Source organism: Chroicocephalus ridibundus, chromosome 13, assembly GCF_963924245.1.
Source record: "Chroicocephalus ridibundus chromosome 13, bChrRid1.1, whole genome shotgun sequence".
Classification (NCBI taxonomy): Eukaryota; Metazoa; Chordata; class Aves; order Charadriiformes; family Laridae; genus Chroicocephalus; species Chroicocephalus ridibundus.
This window is the reverse complement of record NC_086296.1, coordinates 8,926,470-8,945,130: the sequence shown is the minus strand read 5'-3', so window position 1 is coordinate 8,945,130 and position 18,661 is coordinate 8,926,470. Positions and strand designations below refer to the sequence as shown.

At 49.7% G+C, this 18,661-nt stretch overlaps 1 protein-coding gene across 1 annotated transcript in view; it reads right to left on the bottom strand.

The window, feature by feature from the left end:
• MMP17 (matrix metallopeptidase 17) overlaps nt 1-18,661 on the bottom strand; it is a 68,149-nt gene that overhangs the window by 17,377 nt on the left and 32,111 nt on the right. The window contains exons 2-3 of the mRNA XM_063351370.1: nt 7,748-7,880; nt 5,681-5,807 (exon numbers count right to left, since the gene is read on the bottom strand). Of these exons, the coding sequence (XP_063207440.1) occupies nt 5,681-5,807; nt 7,748-7,880 (260 nt within the window). The remainder of the gene's footprint in view (nt 1-5,680; nt 5,808-7,747; nt 7,881-18,661) is intronic.

Sequence of the window (18,661 nt, the reverse complement as noted above, 5' to 3'; positions counted from 1 at the left end):
AGACGGACCACGCGTCACTCAAGCCCTTCCTGCGAGTAGTGATTTGGGTACTGGGAGACACCACAGATCAGCGAAGGGGAGGAGGGACGCCTCACTGACTGAGGTTGGATGCTTTTGCTTTCACAAATATCTGCATAAATCCCATGTCCTCAGAGACACACAGCCCAAGGTGGGTCCCACCTCCTGAGCTGGGCAAAACTAGTGAGGGTTAAATCCAGGAAAGGACAAAAAGGGGACTTGGGAGAACAAGCAGAAATCTCACAAAGAGTTTCTCTGAAGAGCTTGGGAACCCCATCCTAGAGACGGAGGGAATGAGATGGGTCAATCAGGCAAAACACGTCACAGCCAGATAAGCAAATATCCCACATAGATACACCTTTGCTATCCCTAAACTATTCTGGGCAAAGAAAGACCTTAACTGCTAAACTGAATGAGTTAGCATACATTTAACATCACACAATCGTAGGACTTTAAACAAAACACACTTGTAAAGAAGGCAGCACAGAGGTGCAAACAGTGTGAGCATGGGATTAGAAAAGACAGTTTTCAGGCAATTTTAGTTTATAGAAGAGAGTGTGGCTGGATGTAAACCTCTACAGTCCAAAAAAAATAAAGGCCACTTAGTTTCCAGATATTCTTTAACTGGGTGTCTTCATCTTCCACAACACTCCTCTGGACTTAAGGAAACCCTTTGCTGCATTAATTTCTACTGAACAAGTCATTATACGTGTAAAACGCACCACGTTTATGCCAGGAATTACAACCTGTCTCCATGATCTTGGTGCCTAGGGCACGGACTCAGATTCATGGATGTTATCTGCTCTTCCCTCCTCAAGCCCTGCTCGACCGCATGAGCTGCTTTCCTTTCCCTCCCTTTCCAGCCGTAGAATGAGGATAATAAATCTGATCTCCCTTGTAAAAGGACAGTGGATGAAAAACCCTGTCTGAAGAGACAAACATTATTAACATTCATCCCAACCCCTGACTCCAGAAACATTAGATTAAGGCAGAAACAGTATCAATACTTATTTCGCTTCTTATAAAAGGTCCTGCACCTCTGAGCTGACCCACATTTTATTAACATGCTGCAGGTGTAAGTGAAAAATCCCCCATCCTTTATTCATTACCACCGTTATTTTTCAAGAGAATCCCATCAGGGTTTTTCAATTCAGCATCTGATTTGATTGCTGGAGCTCTGCTAATTGTTTTCAATGAGATTAGGAGAAGCCTATTATGCCAATAGGATGTTCGTCGGCTTTGTGTTACCCAGTTCCGCTGAAAAGGTGGCACATTTCTAACATCACGCAGATGCACACAGGACTAAATAAGCTTCCTCCCACCTTGATTATTATTATTATTATTTGTAGTAAATGGCGCTTAGGTACCCAGCGGAGAGCAGCGCTCCTTCTTCTTGGATGTTAATCCCTCCTGAGACTCCTCTCACAGAGCTCCAATCATGGGCAGAAACCTGATGTGAGTAATTGGAGAGAAGCCTCTCTCATCCAGACGGCCCCCGCCAAGCCACTGGGAAGGTGAGGAGGACAGGGCTGCTCGGTCCCTCTCTGGCCATCCCACCAACGTGGCCCCCAGCCCTCTGCAAAGCCACGTGCTGGGACACCCTGAGGAGCACCTGTCCCCCCGGTGGATGGGGCTGCGCGGGGACAACATCAGCCACATCGCTTGGAACAGCGTCTGCCGAGCTGTACGCGGTTGTAAGTGGCACAACAGGATGCCGAGGAGAACATCTCTGCTCTGCTTTAAGGGCTCACCCAGGTGGCAGCAACCTCACAAGCTGGCTTTCACCCAGCTGCTGCCCATCCTTCACCTGTCCCCCGAGTCCCCTCCTTCGCTTGTCCCATCCCAGAGGTTTTGGGTCCAAGCTGGTTAATAAGCAGAGGCCAGAGAGGGTTGGTCTGCCTCTGTTTGCTATTGAGGGGCACCCACACCGATGGTTATTTTGGTTTCTGGGTTCCTTTTTGGTTTTTGTCCTCCCAAAGCCAAAAGTGGAAGAGTATTGGTGATGTATGAGAAATCAATTGCTGGTTAATGAAAGCACTCCTTCACCTTCTGCAGCCCTGAAACCCCAGAGAAATAAAATAAATGCTGATAACTACCAAACCCAGCAGGCTAAGGATTGCCTGCTAAACCCAAATTGATTTTTCTGGCGGGGGGGAAGAGGGGGCAGTGGGAAGGGTGGCTGCTTGCTGCCGTGGCAAAGGCACTTTCCCAGCCACCCGTGGCACAGCAGCCCCGCTCCGGGGCTACCCCAGCACTGCCGCAACACCCCAACGCCAAGGAGGAAAGCAGTGGGGCTGTTTGCACCCTCCATTGCACCTCTCCCAGCGCTTTGCAAAAATTACAGAACATTTTTGGGGGGATAATTCTTCTCCTGCCCTTTAATACGTACAGCTCTCCAGGCAGTTCCCTGCAGCTCAGCAATGGATGCCAGCACAGGAATAATCCATCCCAGGGAGAAGAGGTGGGTGAAAGCAAATTTCAGAGCCGGTTTTTTGGGCTGCGGGAGGAGCAGCTGGTCGGGGGAGGGGGGGCTGCCGGAGCAGGGCTGCCATGCTTCACCACCTGCCCCGGCCATCGTGCCCCCACACTGCCGCCTGTGCCAACCTGGCTGCTGCCTGCGATCTGCTCCAGATACTCAGGGATTTTCCTATGAGGGTCACACATGCCTGCAATGGGCACGTTGTGACAGCCCTAAAGCAGATCTGCACCGGGGGGTGATGCTCTTGCCCCCCTTGGACATCTCTCACACTTGGGCTGGGAGGTCCCACAGTGGGATGCCACCCATTAAAGGAGGAAAGCGAGAGGATCGGGTCCATTGTGGGGATGGGAGCGTGGAACTGGGAGTTACCCCAGTTACACAGCTTTACCCCATGGCACCTGTCCGGCAGCTGCCCTTCCATGCCCCGGTAAATCCCCATCTTGGCTCAGGCAGTGCCACACCTCCACCGCGGGTGGCCTCAGGATGCTGGCGGCGATGATGGGCAGCAGCTGACAGACATCACTGCTCCCCTGCCGCCTGCGTTTGCTCCAGCTCCAGCACCTCATGTCCCGAGCATCGCAGTTTCAAAGACTGCAGCTTTGATGAAGTGGCACCAGGGACTCATCCTTAACTAAAGATGGATGAAAGTCAGCTCGGTTTGGCACCGGGCTGAGATTTCAGCAAGAAAAAAATGGGAAATTTAGAAATCTGGGCTTTGGCAGCTTCCCCTGCCCCAGGGAGCTCAGAGCAGGCAGAGAGGGGGCATGGCCCTGACGCTGCATTTCTCGTGACCACAAGGAGACAGCAAGCGCCTGGGAAGAGACGGAGATGCCAGCTGTGAACTCCCCTTTCTGCGGGGCATAACCAACAGCAACAAAGCAAAATTATCAAAAGAAAAACCAGGCTGCAAATGCCAGGGCGAACTTGCTGCGGGCAGCTCCTGGCGCCGATGCCAGCAGAGGGCATCCGCAGCACGCCGCTCCCCGCACCCCGCTCCCAAATCCATCCCACTGCCACCTCTTCAGCCTACTGAGTGCCTTTGTACCTATGTACAATGCAGGAAAAATAAAATAAAAATAATTTTTAAAAATCCCATGAAAAGAAGATTTATATGCTGTAATATCCTGGAAGCTTCCCATGGAGATGAGGCACAGAAGACTGCGTGTGTCTGATGCTGTACTGGGATGCTCCGAGGCTGTACCGGGATGCACAGGATGCAGCCTGTACTGTTTTGCTCCCTGAGCCCTCCCGTCCCACAGGCTGGCTGTACTCAAGAGTAAAAAGAAGAACCCCAAGCAATCTGCATGCCTATAAAATTTTGTTTGCCAAACGCTGCCTTCTCCATCAGTGCAGGTGCCTATCCCATGATCATCCTTTTGTAGAGCTTTGCTTAACTGTTTATTCCAGCCTTGCAATTATTCAGGTTTTTCTTCAATTTTTAAATGCATGGCATACCAGAATTTGGTTTTGTTTTCTTTTTTTTAAATCTTCAATCAATGCGTAAGAGGTAAGCATGTAAAACTTTATGTCTCTATTGGCAGACTTTCATGGCTGTTTCAAAAAAGCTATTTTAATGTCAAGTGTTGGATGTAAATACTATGTTGGACTTTCTATAATGCTATAGCCTTCTGTTGGCTTATACAACCTCCAGTTATAAAATACAGCCCTTTCTTGAACAAGAGCCAAGATCCTGGAAAGGATCAAAGAATAAGAGGCAGAAATGAATTTGTCGGGAGATGGATTTTTTTTTTTATATCATACGTATAAAACTGTCTCAGACGTAAACCCCTTTTTTTATGGCAATCTTTGCTGCAGCATCACAGTTTCCAAGGGGGTGGGGGATGCCCCAGCACAGTGTCCACCAGAACAGCCTGACCCCATTCCCCTTCCACGCTTCGCTCCAGCCTGGGACTGTGGACACTCTGCCGGCATGGCCGGAGCCCTGGTGGTCCCTGCAGCGCTGGGCTCCTGCCCGCGACCGCCCGGCCACCGTGTCTGCCCCGCTGCAGGATGTAGCTCGGGTTTGCCCAGCCCAGCTTTGCTCAGAGGAGCTGCCGAGGTCAGGGCTGTGCACAAGCCATCCCCCTGTGCTGGCTCTGGCAGCTCGCAGGACATCAGGGCAGGTTTTATTTTTTCACCCAAAGGGACTGTTTCTGCTCCAAAATATGTTTATTCCTCTTACCCATCAACAGGGGTCAACAGGGGGATAGGCTGGGCTTCTATAACTGAGACACTTCACTACAAGAAGACTTACACGAGCCAAAATTGTTTCTTACTGAAGCTGAATTATGTTTATCTTTCTTGAAAGTAAGGTTTCAGAGGGATGTGCTGGAACATGGAGCAAATCCCTGGTAGGAGATTTGCCGCAGTGTCAACACGTGTCAACAGCAACAGAGAAGTCGAGATCTGTTACTGCAGTGGGAGGTGGACTCGCTCTAGGGACTATGCCAGGATCAAAGAGAAGCTTATTATTAATAACAAGATCTCTCCATAGCATCCACACGTGCTTTCAGGATAGTATGAGCACCTCATGGTGCTCACCTTTCTTGGCAGAATAATCACTGCAGCACATGGTCTTTGAGGAGGGAAAAACGGGTCCCAAAAAGCACAAGTCTTGGTGGGACAGGGATCAGCTTGTTTGCCAACCCTGACCTGCAGCGTGACTGCAGCCTCTCTGGAAGTTGGACCTGAACTTCTGCGTGTTGCAGGTCCAGAGAGACCCACACGTGTTGCTCCCTGCTGTCAAGGGAAAATACTTCCCTGTGGCAACAAGGAGTATAGGAGAAAAAAAGTGGCTCTATTACCCAGAAAATGCTCCCAACCCTTAGGCTCAGGTGGAGCGAGAGAAGAAGCCCCATCTCTGCTCAGCCAAGTCTGTGGCAGCTGATTGAGAAAGTGTAAAGTCCCAACGAACACAACAGAAACGATGCTCTAACCATTGCAACGCAGCAAAAAGCTCACAGCTAATCCACCAGCCAAATCCACACCATTCCCAGCCGACGACCTAGTGGGTCCAAGAAATCAAGGTTGGAATTAGCAGGAGAAGAGTTTAAATAAATAGTCTGTGGAGGCACACGTTTTAGCATCTCACACCGAAACGCATCACAAAGCCATATTCGGCCCTGTTCTGCGTGGGACAAGCCCTTCACTACAAGATTTCTGTAGCGGAGGACAAATCCCTACCTCCAGGACAAGTTCCTTTTGCTCCACTTGGTGAGAGCCTGCGTGAATCGCTTCCTCCTGGTCTCCACGGCGGCGAGGTCGGGCAGAGAGCAGCGCGGGGTCTTCATCAGCTCCAGCGTGGCTTCGTCTAGGGTTAGGGAAGAAATAATAGAAATCATGGGAATGGTGGGTTAGGAAATCCCAGGGCGGACAGGGAAAAGGGAAGGGAAATATTGAGGATGCAGCAGCGGAGCAAAGGCAGTGCTGGGGAGACATTGGGACATGGCACCGGCCCCAGCGTCACCCGTGGTGCCACCCACGGGGCACTGAGCCCCCTCCATGCCCTCACCCATGGCAGCAATTCCTGCCGAAAGCCCATCTCTTCAAAGCAGCCACCAGCTGGGGCTGCCAGGAGGCAAGGGGAGACGACCCCCCCGGCAGGGGTGAGGTGCCAGCTCTGCTGTGAGCGTCAATGGACAGTTTCGTTCATTTCAGGGGAAAATGCAGCAGGTTACCTCTGGTGTGACACTTTACAGATCTCAAAATCTCGTGTGGAAAACAACCTGTGGGCAGCTTTGATTATATTTTAAAACATAACTTTTTAATTATTCTATTTTGGTGTCTCTTGCTGAATTCCCCATTAGTCCCCTGACAAAGCAGAGAAACATTCGCATGTAAATAAACTATACCACTTTCCAGCTAGGAGCTCATTTGGAAAATGCTCATATTCCTTCTTATTTATTTTTAAAACTGAATGAAAGCTTAAAGCTCCTATTCTCATCTGCTGAAAGGCAGACGAGTTGGTCGTTCTCGCGTTTTCCGTGCTGGCTTTACCTCTTTACTTAAACACTTTGTTTTCAAAGCAAACCCCACACACGAGCTGCCCAGGGCAGCCCCCCCGGCCTGTTTCAAACACCCCCTCCAAAAATGAGAACGTAAATGCATTCAAAAGGCCACCCTTGCTCCCAGGCCTCCTGCAGTTTGCGATTAGTTGGAAGAGAAATAATTGCACGTGCTCCATTAAGAGCGGGGAGGGAAAGTCCCAGTGATGGGATGCAGCCAGCGGCTGCTCAGGTGGCAGCTGCTCCGGGGACAGGCAGAGGGTGGCCGGGGCACAGGGATGGGTGGAGACCAGCCTGCTAATTAGCAGCTTCTCGCTAATTCTGTCCCGAGCAGCGGAAGCAAGCTGGCCACGTGGCGGGAGGTCGCGGCCATGCATTGGGCAGGGAGGGGAGGAGAGCAGACGGGCGCCCTTCCGAGGGCCGGGACAATGCTGGCTTTCTCCTTCCCTCAATGAGGGCATTGAGAGGAATGACCCTGGCCATGCCGGGGAACATGTGTCACTCCAGCCTGGCCTTGGACTGCTCCCTCCCTGCCAGATGTGGCCACCATGTCAGGCAGAAGCCACCCACTGCCCTGCCCCACTGGCCACCGGGCGGGGGGTGACGGGCTCTCTGCTGACCGGGGGCAACCGGAGCCGCTGCGGCTCGGGGAGAGCCAAGGAGACCCTCCGCAGGCACCTCGTGGCTCTGCGTGTCACGGGCAGGAGTGAGCAGCGCCTGGGTGATGCCACACCATCTTCCTGCCTCCCCTGCGCTGTGCCCCAGTGGTGAAGAAACCAGAGCATCTACACATACAAAGTGGGAGTCTTAATCAGGACTTTTGTTCAACTCAATGCGATGCTGCAATTAAAGCTTTGAACAGGACAACCTATCAGCCCTTCTCTGTCTTTTTTTTCCCTTGTCTATTTTTCTTTATTTTCTTCTTTTTTTTTTTTTTTTTTTTTTCTTTCAGCACACCAAAAGCTATTTTAAGCTATTTTAAGCACGACAGGAACCCCAAGGGTGTGTGGGTCTGGTGAAATAATTGCTTGCCTCAGGTTCTTGAAAGCACAAGGCAACAAAGCACCTGAGCCATGTAATTACTCTTACAGCTGCAAACTGGGCCGTATGTTACACCCGCCTGAGCCTTTCCTGGAGATGATGCTATTCCACAACTCAGTGCCAGTCCCCTCTCCTCCTGGGACGGGCAGGGAGCCGTCCCTGCATCCCTCTGCACCAGCGAGAGGAGGGATTGTGAGCCACTGACCTAGGACTCCTGTCGCCTTGAGCCCCCCGAACCGCTGCATGGCCGTGATGGCCTTGGTGAGCTCCTCCTGCGTCTGCAGTTGTCCTGTGACAGGATCCGGAGGAGGCAGATACCCAAATTTCGTCAGCCAGTCCTGTGAAACAAGGAGAAGGGAGGGAGGGGGGATGAGAAAAGGAAAGGAAGGAAATATATAACACAGGGAAAGATGCTCTGAAGGTCCCGTCCGTTCCGCTTGGAAATCCTTTTCCCATTTACATGTTTATACCCGATTTCCCCATCAAACTGCGTGGTCCCTGCTAACAAATGGACGTGTCAGGATGGATCTGTACACATCACTTCAGTAATGGGATCCGTCGACCTTCACGCATTCCAAGGGTGACATCTAATTTTCCCACCCAGCTGCAGACCATCTTTGATAGCAGCGGCAGCACAGCCCCAACCCGAGGGTCACACGGGCACCTTCAATTCCCGCCTTGGACACCAGCAGCTCTTACTGGAGACTCCGCTGCAGGGCTGAGCACAGCGAGGGGAGGAAAACTGCCCATCACGAGTGCCAAGGCAATGCCGCCTCCCCCGGGACCTCCCTTCCAGTGGGAGCCCACAGGGGTCTTGGGGAGAGTCCCAGGATCCAACCGGGGAACCTCGCCGACCCCTGGCCAAGGCTGCAGAGCAGATGGGTTTTGCTCAACTTTGTCTTGGTTGGACCTCTCTGACCATATGTGCTTTCTCCTGTGCCCCAGGACATTAATTGACCCCCTGCGACCTCTGCTGCTTTCCAGTCCATGCATGGCTGGGGCGGTGAAGCTTTGGGATGACAGCGTATTAAGGATGCAAACAGCTTAGGAGAGGCTCCCTTCACCTGGTGGAGAAAAGCCAGGACATGAGGATGAGGATGTCCCTGTGATCCAAGTCCCCTCAACACACCCTGATGGCTTGAGGGTGGCTTGTTTTATCTTGACCTTCACGACTTCAAGATTTTGATTGGAAACAAACCCAACCATGAAGACTCCAACCCCACTCTGAGACATGCAATCATTCCAGACCCAGGGTGGATGATCTCAGCACTGACACAAACCCAGGCCCTCTGGAGAAAAACGCCATGGAGACGTAACACGCCAAGCCACTTCCTTGGAGGCCACTGCAGGACCCTGGCTTGGTCCCTTCCCACCAGTTCCCAGGCAACACGAGCACTGAGGGTACAAAGTCTCAGCTTCCAGGAACTGAAACACTGTCCCAGCGAGACCCAGTGGTTTCCCAGCAGTACCATTGCCCTCCTGCCATGGCAGGGAGGGGTATGGCGACAGGGTGCAGAGCAAAACCCTTCAACAGACTTCCCCTAAAATTTGGCCGATACCAAAAAGTCATTCCTGGTGATTGATGCCTTTCGTCATTTAGAAAAAAAAAAGAAAATCCAACCATAATTGGATTTAAAAAAAAACAGTCTAAAAAAGTCACATTGATAATGGTAACAGGTTTCTCAACTTCAGATGATTTGTTCGAGGGTATAAATCAGCAGAGTCGCGCTCATCCCAGCAGCACAAGAAATGCCAGGACTGACCTAATGGTGAAGCCAAAACCTCAGTCACCTGCAGCCCCTGACAGGACTGCCTGATTTATTTAAGAGGAGAAATAAATGGCTTTTCTCTCTGTGCCCTCTTCTACAAAATTTCCACATGCCTTGGTTTAACCATCTCTCCGCCAGTTGCCTCAAGGCATTTAGAGCCAGCCACGGGTATCTCTACCACCACCAGAAAGCAGCGGGGACCTGTGAAACACCTGCATGTCCTTATTTGCCAAATCCTAAGCAAGCATAGCCACGTGCCAGCGACCCCCCTGCCACGGACGCCTCATTAAAACCAAGGCCGCTATTTGATAGAAATTTGTCTTTCAAAGGACAATATAACTTTATGAAGATCTTACTCTCCTCAGCCGAAAACTGATGAAAAAAACCACCATAAATCTCCTTCTTACAACCGCTTTTTGAACGTCTGGTGAATTATCTTTCTAAATCCTTTCTTACCTTCCTTCTTGCTCCCCTCCCTTACCTCGGCAGAAGGATCAGCAAAGAATAATAATGCCACACGCAGGGAATGCCATAAACACCTACCCTCTATTTTCTTTATCTGTATCAAAGAAACATTGACCTATTGAGCCTCTTGAAGACTGATATTGATCTAGACTTCCACCACAGTCAATACGCCACAAATTTACTGTAGTCAGATTAGTGCCAAAAGTCGGTACCTGCTTATCGTTACAATCTGAATGTCTCATAGCCCGGTGTCACCTGCGGTGGCCACCCCGAATGCCACAGCCCCTCTCTAGCAAACCCAATTAAACAGTTTCACACTTACAGAGCTTTACGACAGATCTCCCCGCGCTTGGTGTGGCTCTCCACTGGGGAACATGGTCTCCTGTGCCGGGTTTGTCTCCGGCAATTCACTTCCCTCCTTACCCTCCTTCCGGTTGCCTTATTTTAGCAGGGTGGTGTGTTGTTACAGCCAGAGAAAGCAGCTTATCTGGCCATTTCTTGCTGCTTAATGCAACCTCATTAGCCATGACCGTGCTCAGAGTGTGTTAGCATCATCGCAGCCTTCCCTTGCCATCAGGCTGAAGACCAGGCCAAGCGCTCCCTCCTCTTCTCCCTGCTCCTGTTTGTCCCTTTGCATAGCAAAAACATTTGTGACAGAAATTAGAGATACGATTCGCCCCTGATTGTTCATGAGAAATCGGCTGTGACACAGCGCTCGGCAGCCGGCCCATCAATTGCTGAGGATGGTGGGGTTTAATTTGGTTTCTTCCCTGGCCATGGAGACAGTGTCATTTATTCTCTAATGACAGTGGAGCCGATGCTGTACATAACTCAGCTTTGCTCAGGGCCTCCTGGAGAAGGGGGTGGCAGCAAAAGCCCAGGGAAAGCAAAGGCACGGTGAGGTCCAGCAAAGGTCCCACTGCTCTGGCTGCAGCCAGGGCAAGATCTTCTCTCTTCCTTAACCCAAAGGGACAGAAAAAGCACAAACACAAGCGGGCACATCAAAGCAAATGAGGAGCTCCCTAAAGAAAAGATGGAAGGAATGGGTAGATAGCACAAATCCTTCACCTGATCTGCCTTGCAAGCACTGATTTCCCTGCTTGTGATTTTTCACCTAGACCATCATGTTTACCGTGCCTTACTCAGGTTCTCCACACTTTTATAGACCTCTGTGATATCATTCTCATTCATCTCTTTTCCAGTGTACGAGTTCTGGGCAGTCTCCTCTCTCCTTGTAAGCAAACCTGATCTGTAATATTGAACTTTTGCATTCCACCTTTGCTGTGGCAGAAAAATTCATTAGGGAAAACGCAGCTGGACTTGGAGATGAGAAAGACCATCAGGAATTGCCTGGCTAGTTATCTGTGTGCCCTGTGAAAACTTTTCAGATATTTTCTTGTCCTTAATTAGGACAAAAGCTAAACTTATAAACTTCCATAAATGAAAAATATGAAAATATTTTCCACTGAGATAACTTCAACACGTTCCCTTCTTCTTATTTCCACCTTTTTTTTTAATAAAAAAAGCTTTTTTGCCAACTCTCATTAGCTTAAAATGTTTAAATGAATTAGTGATTTGAGCTGAATGCTAAAATTCTTTGAACATATTTCTTGCCTGACTTGGCACAATAAAAACTTTTCCTTTAAAATATGCTGCGTAAAATGAATTGACCTAATCCCGTGAGAAGATTCAGCTTCAGCAACTCCCTGTTTTAAAAAGAAAAAAAAATTGCTTCACCAAGAAATTCAGATTGAGCCAATGCCTGACCATCTTCCAGCTCCGAGATGAGCTGGGAATGACTCATGCCATGGCCTGGGGTATCTACCTTGGTCTGGGGCTCACGGGATCCCAGCTAGGTTTTTGTGGGAATTACCTCGTATCTCTGTCCCCCAATTTCTTATCTATGAAATACTTGTAATGGTATTTCCTGGTCTCCTGTCTACTGGTCTGTCTGCTCACACTGGGAACTCTTTGGGGCAGTCCGTCCCCTGATCTGATTTACCCCAACCATGGGGTGCTGCTGGGCCAGACCCATCCAACGCGTTTCACTGCCATCACCATGAGTGGACCCACACCGTGGTCTTCTCCTCCGGTGCTGGGAGCTGGCCAAGATGGGACTGGGGAAAGCTGGAGGGACAGAGCCATGTCCACGATGGATCTTCTGATCCATCTCCACCACCGGGCAATACAGAACAAAAGGCTTCCCATTGTGCTCAGGGCCAGGAAACAAAAGAAAGAAAAAAGGAAAAATAGGAAGAACTGCATGCCTGGTGAAAACATCCAAAGACACCCACCCATCTGCACCTCCACTGAGCTGGATAAACACCGCTGCCAGCAAGAGCTCTCGCAGTGCTCGGCGCTGAGCAGAAGCACGTACATACACTTTAAAAACCACAGCCAGGATGTTTATTGACAAAACACCATCCCTGCGTGGGGCTGGAGATCCCACCCTGCCCCACGTGGGATGCCGGGACTCACGCTGTGTCCTGGGCAGCAGGGAAAAGCCATCGCAACACGTTCACCCCTTGGGACCAAGGCACCAGGAACGGAGGTTCCCAGGGTGCTGCCCATGCCCCATCCCCTGCGGTCTCATGGGACCAGCCATCCACAGACAACACAACTCAAGAAATGAAGAAAAATTGGGGGGGGGGGGGGAGAAGTTTTTTTTCCCCTCCTATGTAGCTCTACAATCTTTAAATGGTTTGATTTTACCCCACTCATCTCACAGCAGGTGGTACCCAATAAAAGACGTCTTAAAGCAACTGCTTCAAAACACAGTTTTCCTTTGAAAAGGGAATGTGTTAACAGCGATGCAGCAGCGTCGCTGTTGCATGCGTGTGTTTGGAGACAGATTGCTCACTTGGTTGGCTAAAAATAAGCTGTTCTTTTTTTTTTTTCCTCCTCTGGGTTCCCATATTGCTGTGGCATAGCGTAATGGGGAAAAGCCTGCTTCTTCCCTTAAAAAATGGTTAACAAAATCTAAAACGGCAGAATTTTTTTTGCACTTTTTTTTTTTCTTTTGGAGAAGGCACAAAGTTCGGAAAAATGGTAATGAAGCCTTCTCCGCAAACAAGCCCTGTTTCAATTTTGGACTTTTTTTTCACTCCTTAACCCACTTAAATGGAATATCAGGGAAAAAAGGCTGCTGTGGCAGCAGCCAGGGACTGGAGCTCTCCAGGGCCAAGGGACGACCCAGAGCAAAACGCTGGCTCTGCTGGCAGCGGTGAAAACTCTGGTATCACTTATGCAGAGCCAATTTTCAGATTAAAACGGCAATTTCATTTCTTTCATTTATCCACTTCCTTTGTATCAATACCCTTTTGTCCTAGAATCCACTTACCTGCTTCATTTTAAAATAGATGTAGATATTGTCCCTCTTTTATGGAAGATTTATGAGCTCTGTAGGTTTGCTTTTACAAATATTAATATTATATAAGCTGATGGTCTTATTCAACTGCCACAGGCAAAAAAAAAGACTCAGTCAGCAAGTTTTCTTCCTGATTATTTCTTTTTAAGGCTTGTAGGTTGGCATTTACAAGAAGACAAACTAGTTCAGGGTAACAAGGAGAGGATAAACAGGATAAACAGCAAAACGGAAATCAGGATAAGCAGAAAAACTCTACCCAAGCCAGCTCTGTGCTTCTGCCTGCTCTTGTATTGTCATAATGACCATGTTTCTAAAGCTTAGCCCCAGAAAATCTGGGGGTTTTGTTTGTTTGGGTTTTTTTTTGGTTTTTTGTTTTGGTTTTTTTTGCCTGATGTTGCATAAACATACAGGGGGAAACACAGCCTTAATCCTGCAGAGATTGTAACATTCCCTTTGCTCAGGGATGCCCCCAACATAAGAGGTTCATGGACCCGTTGGAGTGAGTCCAGAGGAGGCCACGAAGAAGCTGTGAGGGCTGGAGCCCCTCTGCCGTGAGGACGGGCTGAGAGAGCTGGGGGGGTTCAGCTTGGAGAAGAGAAGGCTCCGGGGAGACCTCAGAGCCCCTTCCAGGCCCTAAAGGGGCTGCAGGAGAGATGGGGAGGGATCTTTATCAGGGAGTGTAGCAAATAGGATGAGGGGGAATGGTTTCAAACTGAGATTTACATTAGATATGAGGAAGAAATTCTTTCCTGTGAGGGCGGTGAGCCCCTGGCCCAGGTTGCCCAGAGAAGCTGTGGCTGCCCCATCCCTGGAGGGGTTCAAGGCCAGGCTGGACGGGGCTTGGAGCAACCTGGGCTGGTGGGAGGTGTCCCTGCCCAGGGCAGGGGGTGGGAGTAGATGGTCTTTGAGGTCCCTTCCAACTCTAGCCAATTTTCAGGGCATTTCAAGGCTTAAGCAGTAGTACATTTTTTCACTCAAAAGATCCTTTTCATTAATATTCCTTGAAAAGCTTTACCAAACTGCACCTTTCTCATTAATCAAGCCACAAGTTGCTTTTATTCATTTAAAAAGGTTCCTGTCACAGCTGAGAGCTTAAACCCTTACCCTGACCCAAACCCGTCCCTTGGCTTTCCGGGGGGGTGCAGTGCCAGTGAGGTCCCTCCCGCTGTCCTGCACAAACCACCCCAGTGCTCATCTCCACCGCTCGTCTCCTGCCGTCCACGCCCCATAACCACAGAGAAAAGGGCTTTGTTTTTTCAGGGTCACCCAGGGGGGAGAGGACTTTGAAAGCTCCCTTTCCTGCTGGAAGTCCCTTTATACCCTGGATGCAGTTGCGCTTCGCACACGCAGGGCAAGAAAATCCAAACACGCTATTCAACAAAATTAATGACCCAGATTACTAAAATAAAGCTACAACTCAAACATCCGGAACTAATTTCCAAATTACACTGCACTTTATCTCTGCAGCTACCATTAAATAGGGTGGAAGCTTTTAAAATAAAAAAAGAAAACCAACAACAAAAAAAACCATCACCGCCACCACAAGCTGGATTAAAAGGAAATTGCTTTTGGCTGTTTGAGTTTTTCTTCCGTGTTTTCAAAGGTTTACAGTATTCAAATTTTTACAGTCATTTTCCTGAGATCAAACGACCCCAGGAACAACGCCCATTAATTAGAGCAACACATATGGTGCTGCAATACTCCGAGGAGCGCGCTCCTGCGATGTAACGGCCTCCGGGCCACGCAAAGCCAGTAATTTCCTTCCAAAGGTTGCCACGCACCTCTCTAATGAGCTATCGCACGCACATAATCAGGTAATTAATTCATTAGGTGAAAAAACTGCAGTTTGGATTACAACCAGGATTTTGGTTGCCGCCACCGCTGAACTGCGGGACCAGTTTCATTAGCTCACGCTGGAGGAGTCGCTTGAATCCAAACAGCTATTTAATTCGAGCGAACACTGTGCACAGAATCCAGGGTAGAAGTTAATGCAGCTGCTAATGACTTCCTCTCCCTCCCCTTTGCTTTAAATGTTCTATTAGGTTAACAACAGCGGCGTTGCAAAAGGCCACAACCTACAAGTCCTGAAGACAGCAGGTCCCTTGGCGAGGGACAAATTGCACCACTCGATGCCATTAGACCTGGGACATCCAGGTCATTAAGGATGGAGAACACTTCTGCTCCGGCACGGCTCGCTTCCCAGCCAGCAACTGGATGCCAACTTGGCTGCCTGCAGGTCTTGTCGGACATGATCAGGTCTTGCCTGTAGGCTCAACCGCTCGTTGGCAGGGCTCTGCTCGCGCTACCGCTCTCCTGGGCGTCAGGGGATGACGTCCTCCACCAGGCTAGGTGTGCACGGGAGAAGGCTGTCGTGACTTGGAAGCAAACTTCATCCACTCTGCAGTAGGTGTTAACACAAGGTGTTAGCATCTCCTTGGTTGGATGGATACCGAGGGCCTTCCCAGCAACGCAGAGTTAATCAAGAGATGTTGTAGAAGCAGAAGGAAATTCTCTGCAGACGGCAGAAACAGCCTTTTCAACCTCTTTGAACTGAAGATCAAAGAACCAATTCCTACCCATAGAAGACAGGCAGAAGAGCACAGTGCTGAACAATGTTTACTACAACTGGTTTAGGTTTCTTTTCAGAGTAAGAAAAAGTGACAAAACATATAAACGAGGAGCAGTTTATTCTGTATTTTCAACATAAATGTGTATTTTTCGTGGTGGAGATTTAATACACCAGGGCTTTAGGGAGGCCTTCAATCCCTGGAGGGTTTTCAGCACATGCTGAAAATTTCCACTCAAAGGCAACGAACGATGCAAAAAAAAATGTGTGTAATTGAAACTCCACATGACCATCAAAAAGGAGTTTTAATGGGAATAGTTTTCTGTTTTTAAATCAGCCCTAGTTTTGCATAATGCTGCCTGTCACAGTGAAACATCCGTTTTCATCAGTGAGTTATTTAGGAAGGCAAAGAAGAAAGTCCTGGCGTGTAATAGTCTGTTGAACTGTGATGGGAAGTTAGGTAAATGAGTGAATTAGCATTCTTTTATCTTGCTGCAAAAATAGCTCTAAACCACGTAACTCCTTGCTTGTCATGGCTTATGAAAATGACCCTGCTCTGTCCATGCGGGCGCAGTTGGAGGCTGTTTGCAGCGGTCGCAGGGGGCTCTCCCCTGGCAGCACTCTGTCCCGGTGACAGATGCCACCAGCCGGACCCTGTGCCAAACAGCAAACTTGGGACTTTGGCTCTCCCTGAAGACCCCCAGCCCTGCTCACTACAGAGGAAAGCGCGTCAAAAATAAAAACGTGAAAAGTTCTAGTCCTCTGGTGGGCCCAGAGGCCAATAACGTCACTGGGTGATCTAAACAACCCCAATACTCTATTCCATTGAGAAGCAAAATAAGTAATCACCAGTGCAACATATGGCACATAAATACCGGCAGCAGAGCTTGGATGTGCTTTAAAATCCACTTTAGAGCATTTGTGCTGATGGTCCCCAGGCGGTGCCCAGCTTTGTGTGCATCATGGAGCGTGGTAGTGTTGGGTTAATTCATGGGCTTGCTCCGGCCCCATTTATGCAGGACGAACCAGAGTATGGCCTCGACCAATGAGTCCAGGTAGGACGGACAGTGGCCAAGCAGGTTGGAGGGAAAAGCCTAACTCCAGCATGAGAGATGGAGCAACTGGAAACCATGAGACCTGCCACCGACCGCTCTTGAAGTGGCTGCACTTGGTGATCTGCAGCGTTCAAAGCTCACACAAAACCCCAGGCAGGGGTTTCTCCTGGGTGCCAGCTCCCCTCTGTGCTGGAGCCCAGCAGCCAGCTGGGTGCCCAGAGCTGGGGAGCACGTCCCCAGCACACCCCCTCCCCACCAGCATCACTCGTCGGCGTGCTCCCAGCATGCCCACAGGTACGACTGCATCAAACCTAACCTCAGATCTGGTGTGACAGGGTTAAATTAAATGTCACCAGATACAGTTCTTACAGCATTCGTAAGCCCAAGAGAACTCTCCTCCCCGTGTACCCAGCTGCCGTCCACACATAGCCAGGGAAGAGGTTTCCCTGCTCAACACAGCGCTATAAATCATGGTGAGAGGTTGCCTCATCTCTGAAATCACATCCTCTCTGTATGAAGAAAAATCAAAGCCAAGACTTTGTAAATTCAAGGTTTTCTGGGCACAGGACATGGGAATGTCTGTGATTTCCTGGACAATTTTGCACAAGACTCAGCAGCGTCCGTAGCAGCCGAGGGGCTGCTGTGAGCAGAGCCAGCTGGACGGTGCTCCTCAGGAAACATCTGCTGGAGATGGACGGAGGGAACAGAGAGTGCCTCAACCCTGCTCTCCCCACGCTCCTCCACCTCGTCTCACCCGTGCAGCAGGAGGGTGGGCAGGGAGGGCAGCTGCTGCCCCTTGCCCAAGGAGAATCCCGCATCAGGAGGGTCCCTGAGCCCTCTCCACCATGGGAGCTGGGACGCTCAGGACTCTGCAAGATGGGCTCTCCGCAGGGGGTTTGGTTCATCTCAGTACGCAGATGTTTGGACATTTAATTAAAGTCTCCAAGCCTCCCGAGTGTCCGACGTGGGGCTGCTGACATCACCCAAGAAGACTGTGCAGAGAACTTCCAAACACTCCCGTCCTCCAGCTGGACTGGGACCAAGATGAGCAAGAAAATGATGAATTCTTTTAAAAGAAGTACAAAATGCTCCTCACCAAAGTGAGAATACACAGCAAGGCTCTCCTAGGGGGTGACTTTAGAGGTCCTGGTTTTGCTTAATGAGCCTGTCCATCTCATTGGGCCTGAACGGCACGTTTGCTCACGGTACGTAGGGAAAGTCAATGGTGCATTGAGAACACAATGGCTTTAATCTATATTCTCTCCCAGACTCACCGAGATGAGCTCCAACTCTTTCGGTTTCAGTCATTAAACAAACCACGTCTGGTAGCTAACTGAACAGACTGCTATACATCAAAACAAATCTCTCACTAACTCCATTTACTGGATCTTTTATTAGGACAGTGTCTCCTCCAGGATGGGCTCCAGGCTGGACGTTCTCTCTGTAGCATGACCGGTAACACCAGGGTTTGCCTTGGCCTGTCCACGTCCTCACTCACAGCTCTCCACCTCCATCCCAGGCTTCAGAATTGAACCTCCAGCACAGCCTAACTATTTCCCCATTTACAGCAGCCGACAACATTTTACCTTGATAAATCAACTCAGCTGCACATCCCTCCTCCACTCATTAGCTGGGAGATCAGTGGCCTCCTTCCTCCCCTTGCAGCATCACGCTTCCCTCCAGCTAGGCAGGCTTGGTTTTCAAGATAACCTCAGGACACAGACTGCCTGTTTAAATATGCTCACGGCGTGGCTCGCTATCACTTTCAAGAGATTGCAGAAATTCTCTAGTCCTCTGCAAACTGGGAATTCCAACGCTGTCATCGCTGTGCTCTGTGCTTGGACTGGCCCAAGGGCTGCTAACAGCAGCCGCAGTCCCTGAGCTGCAGCTCAGCAGC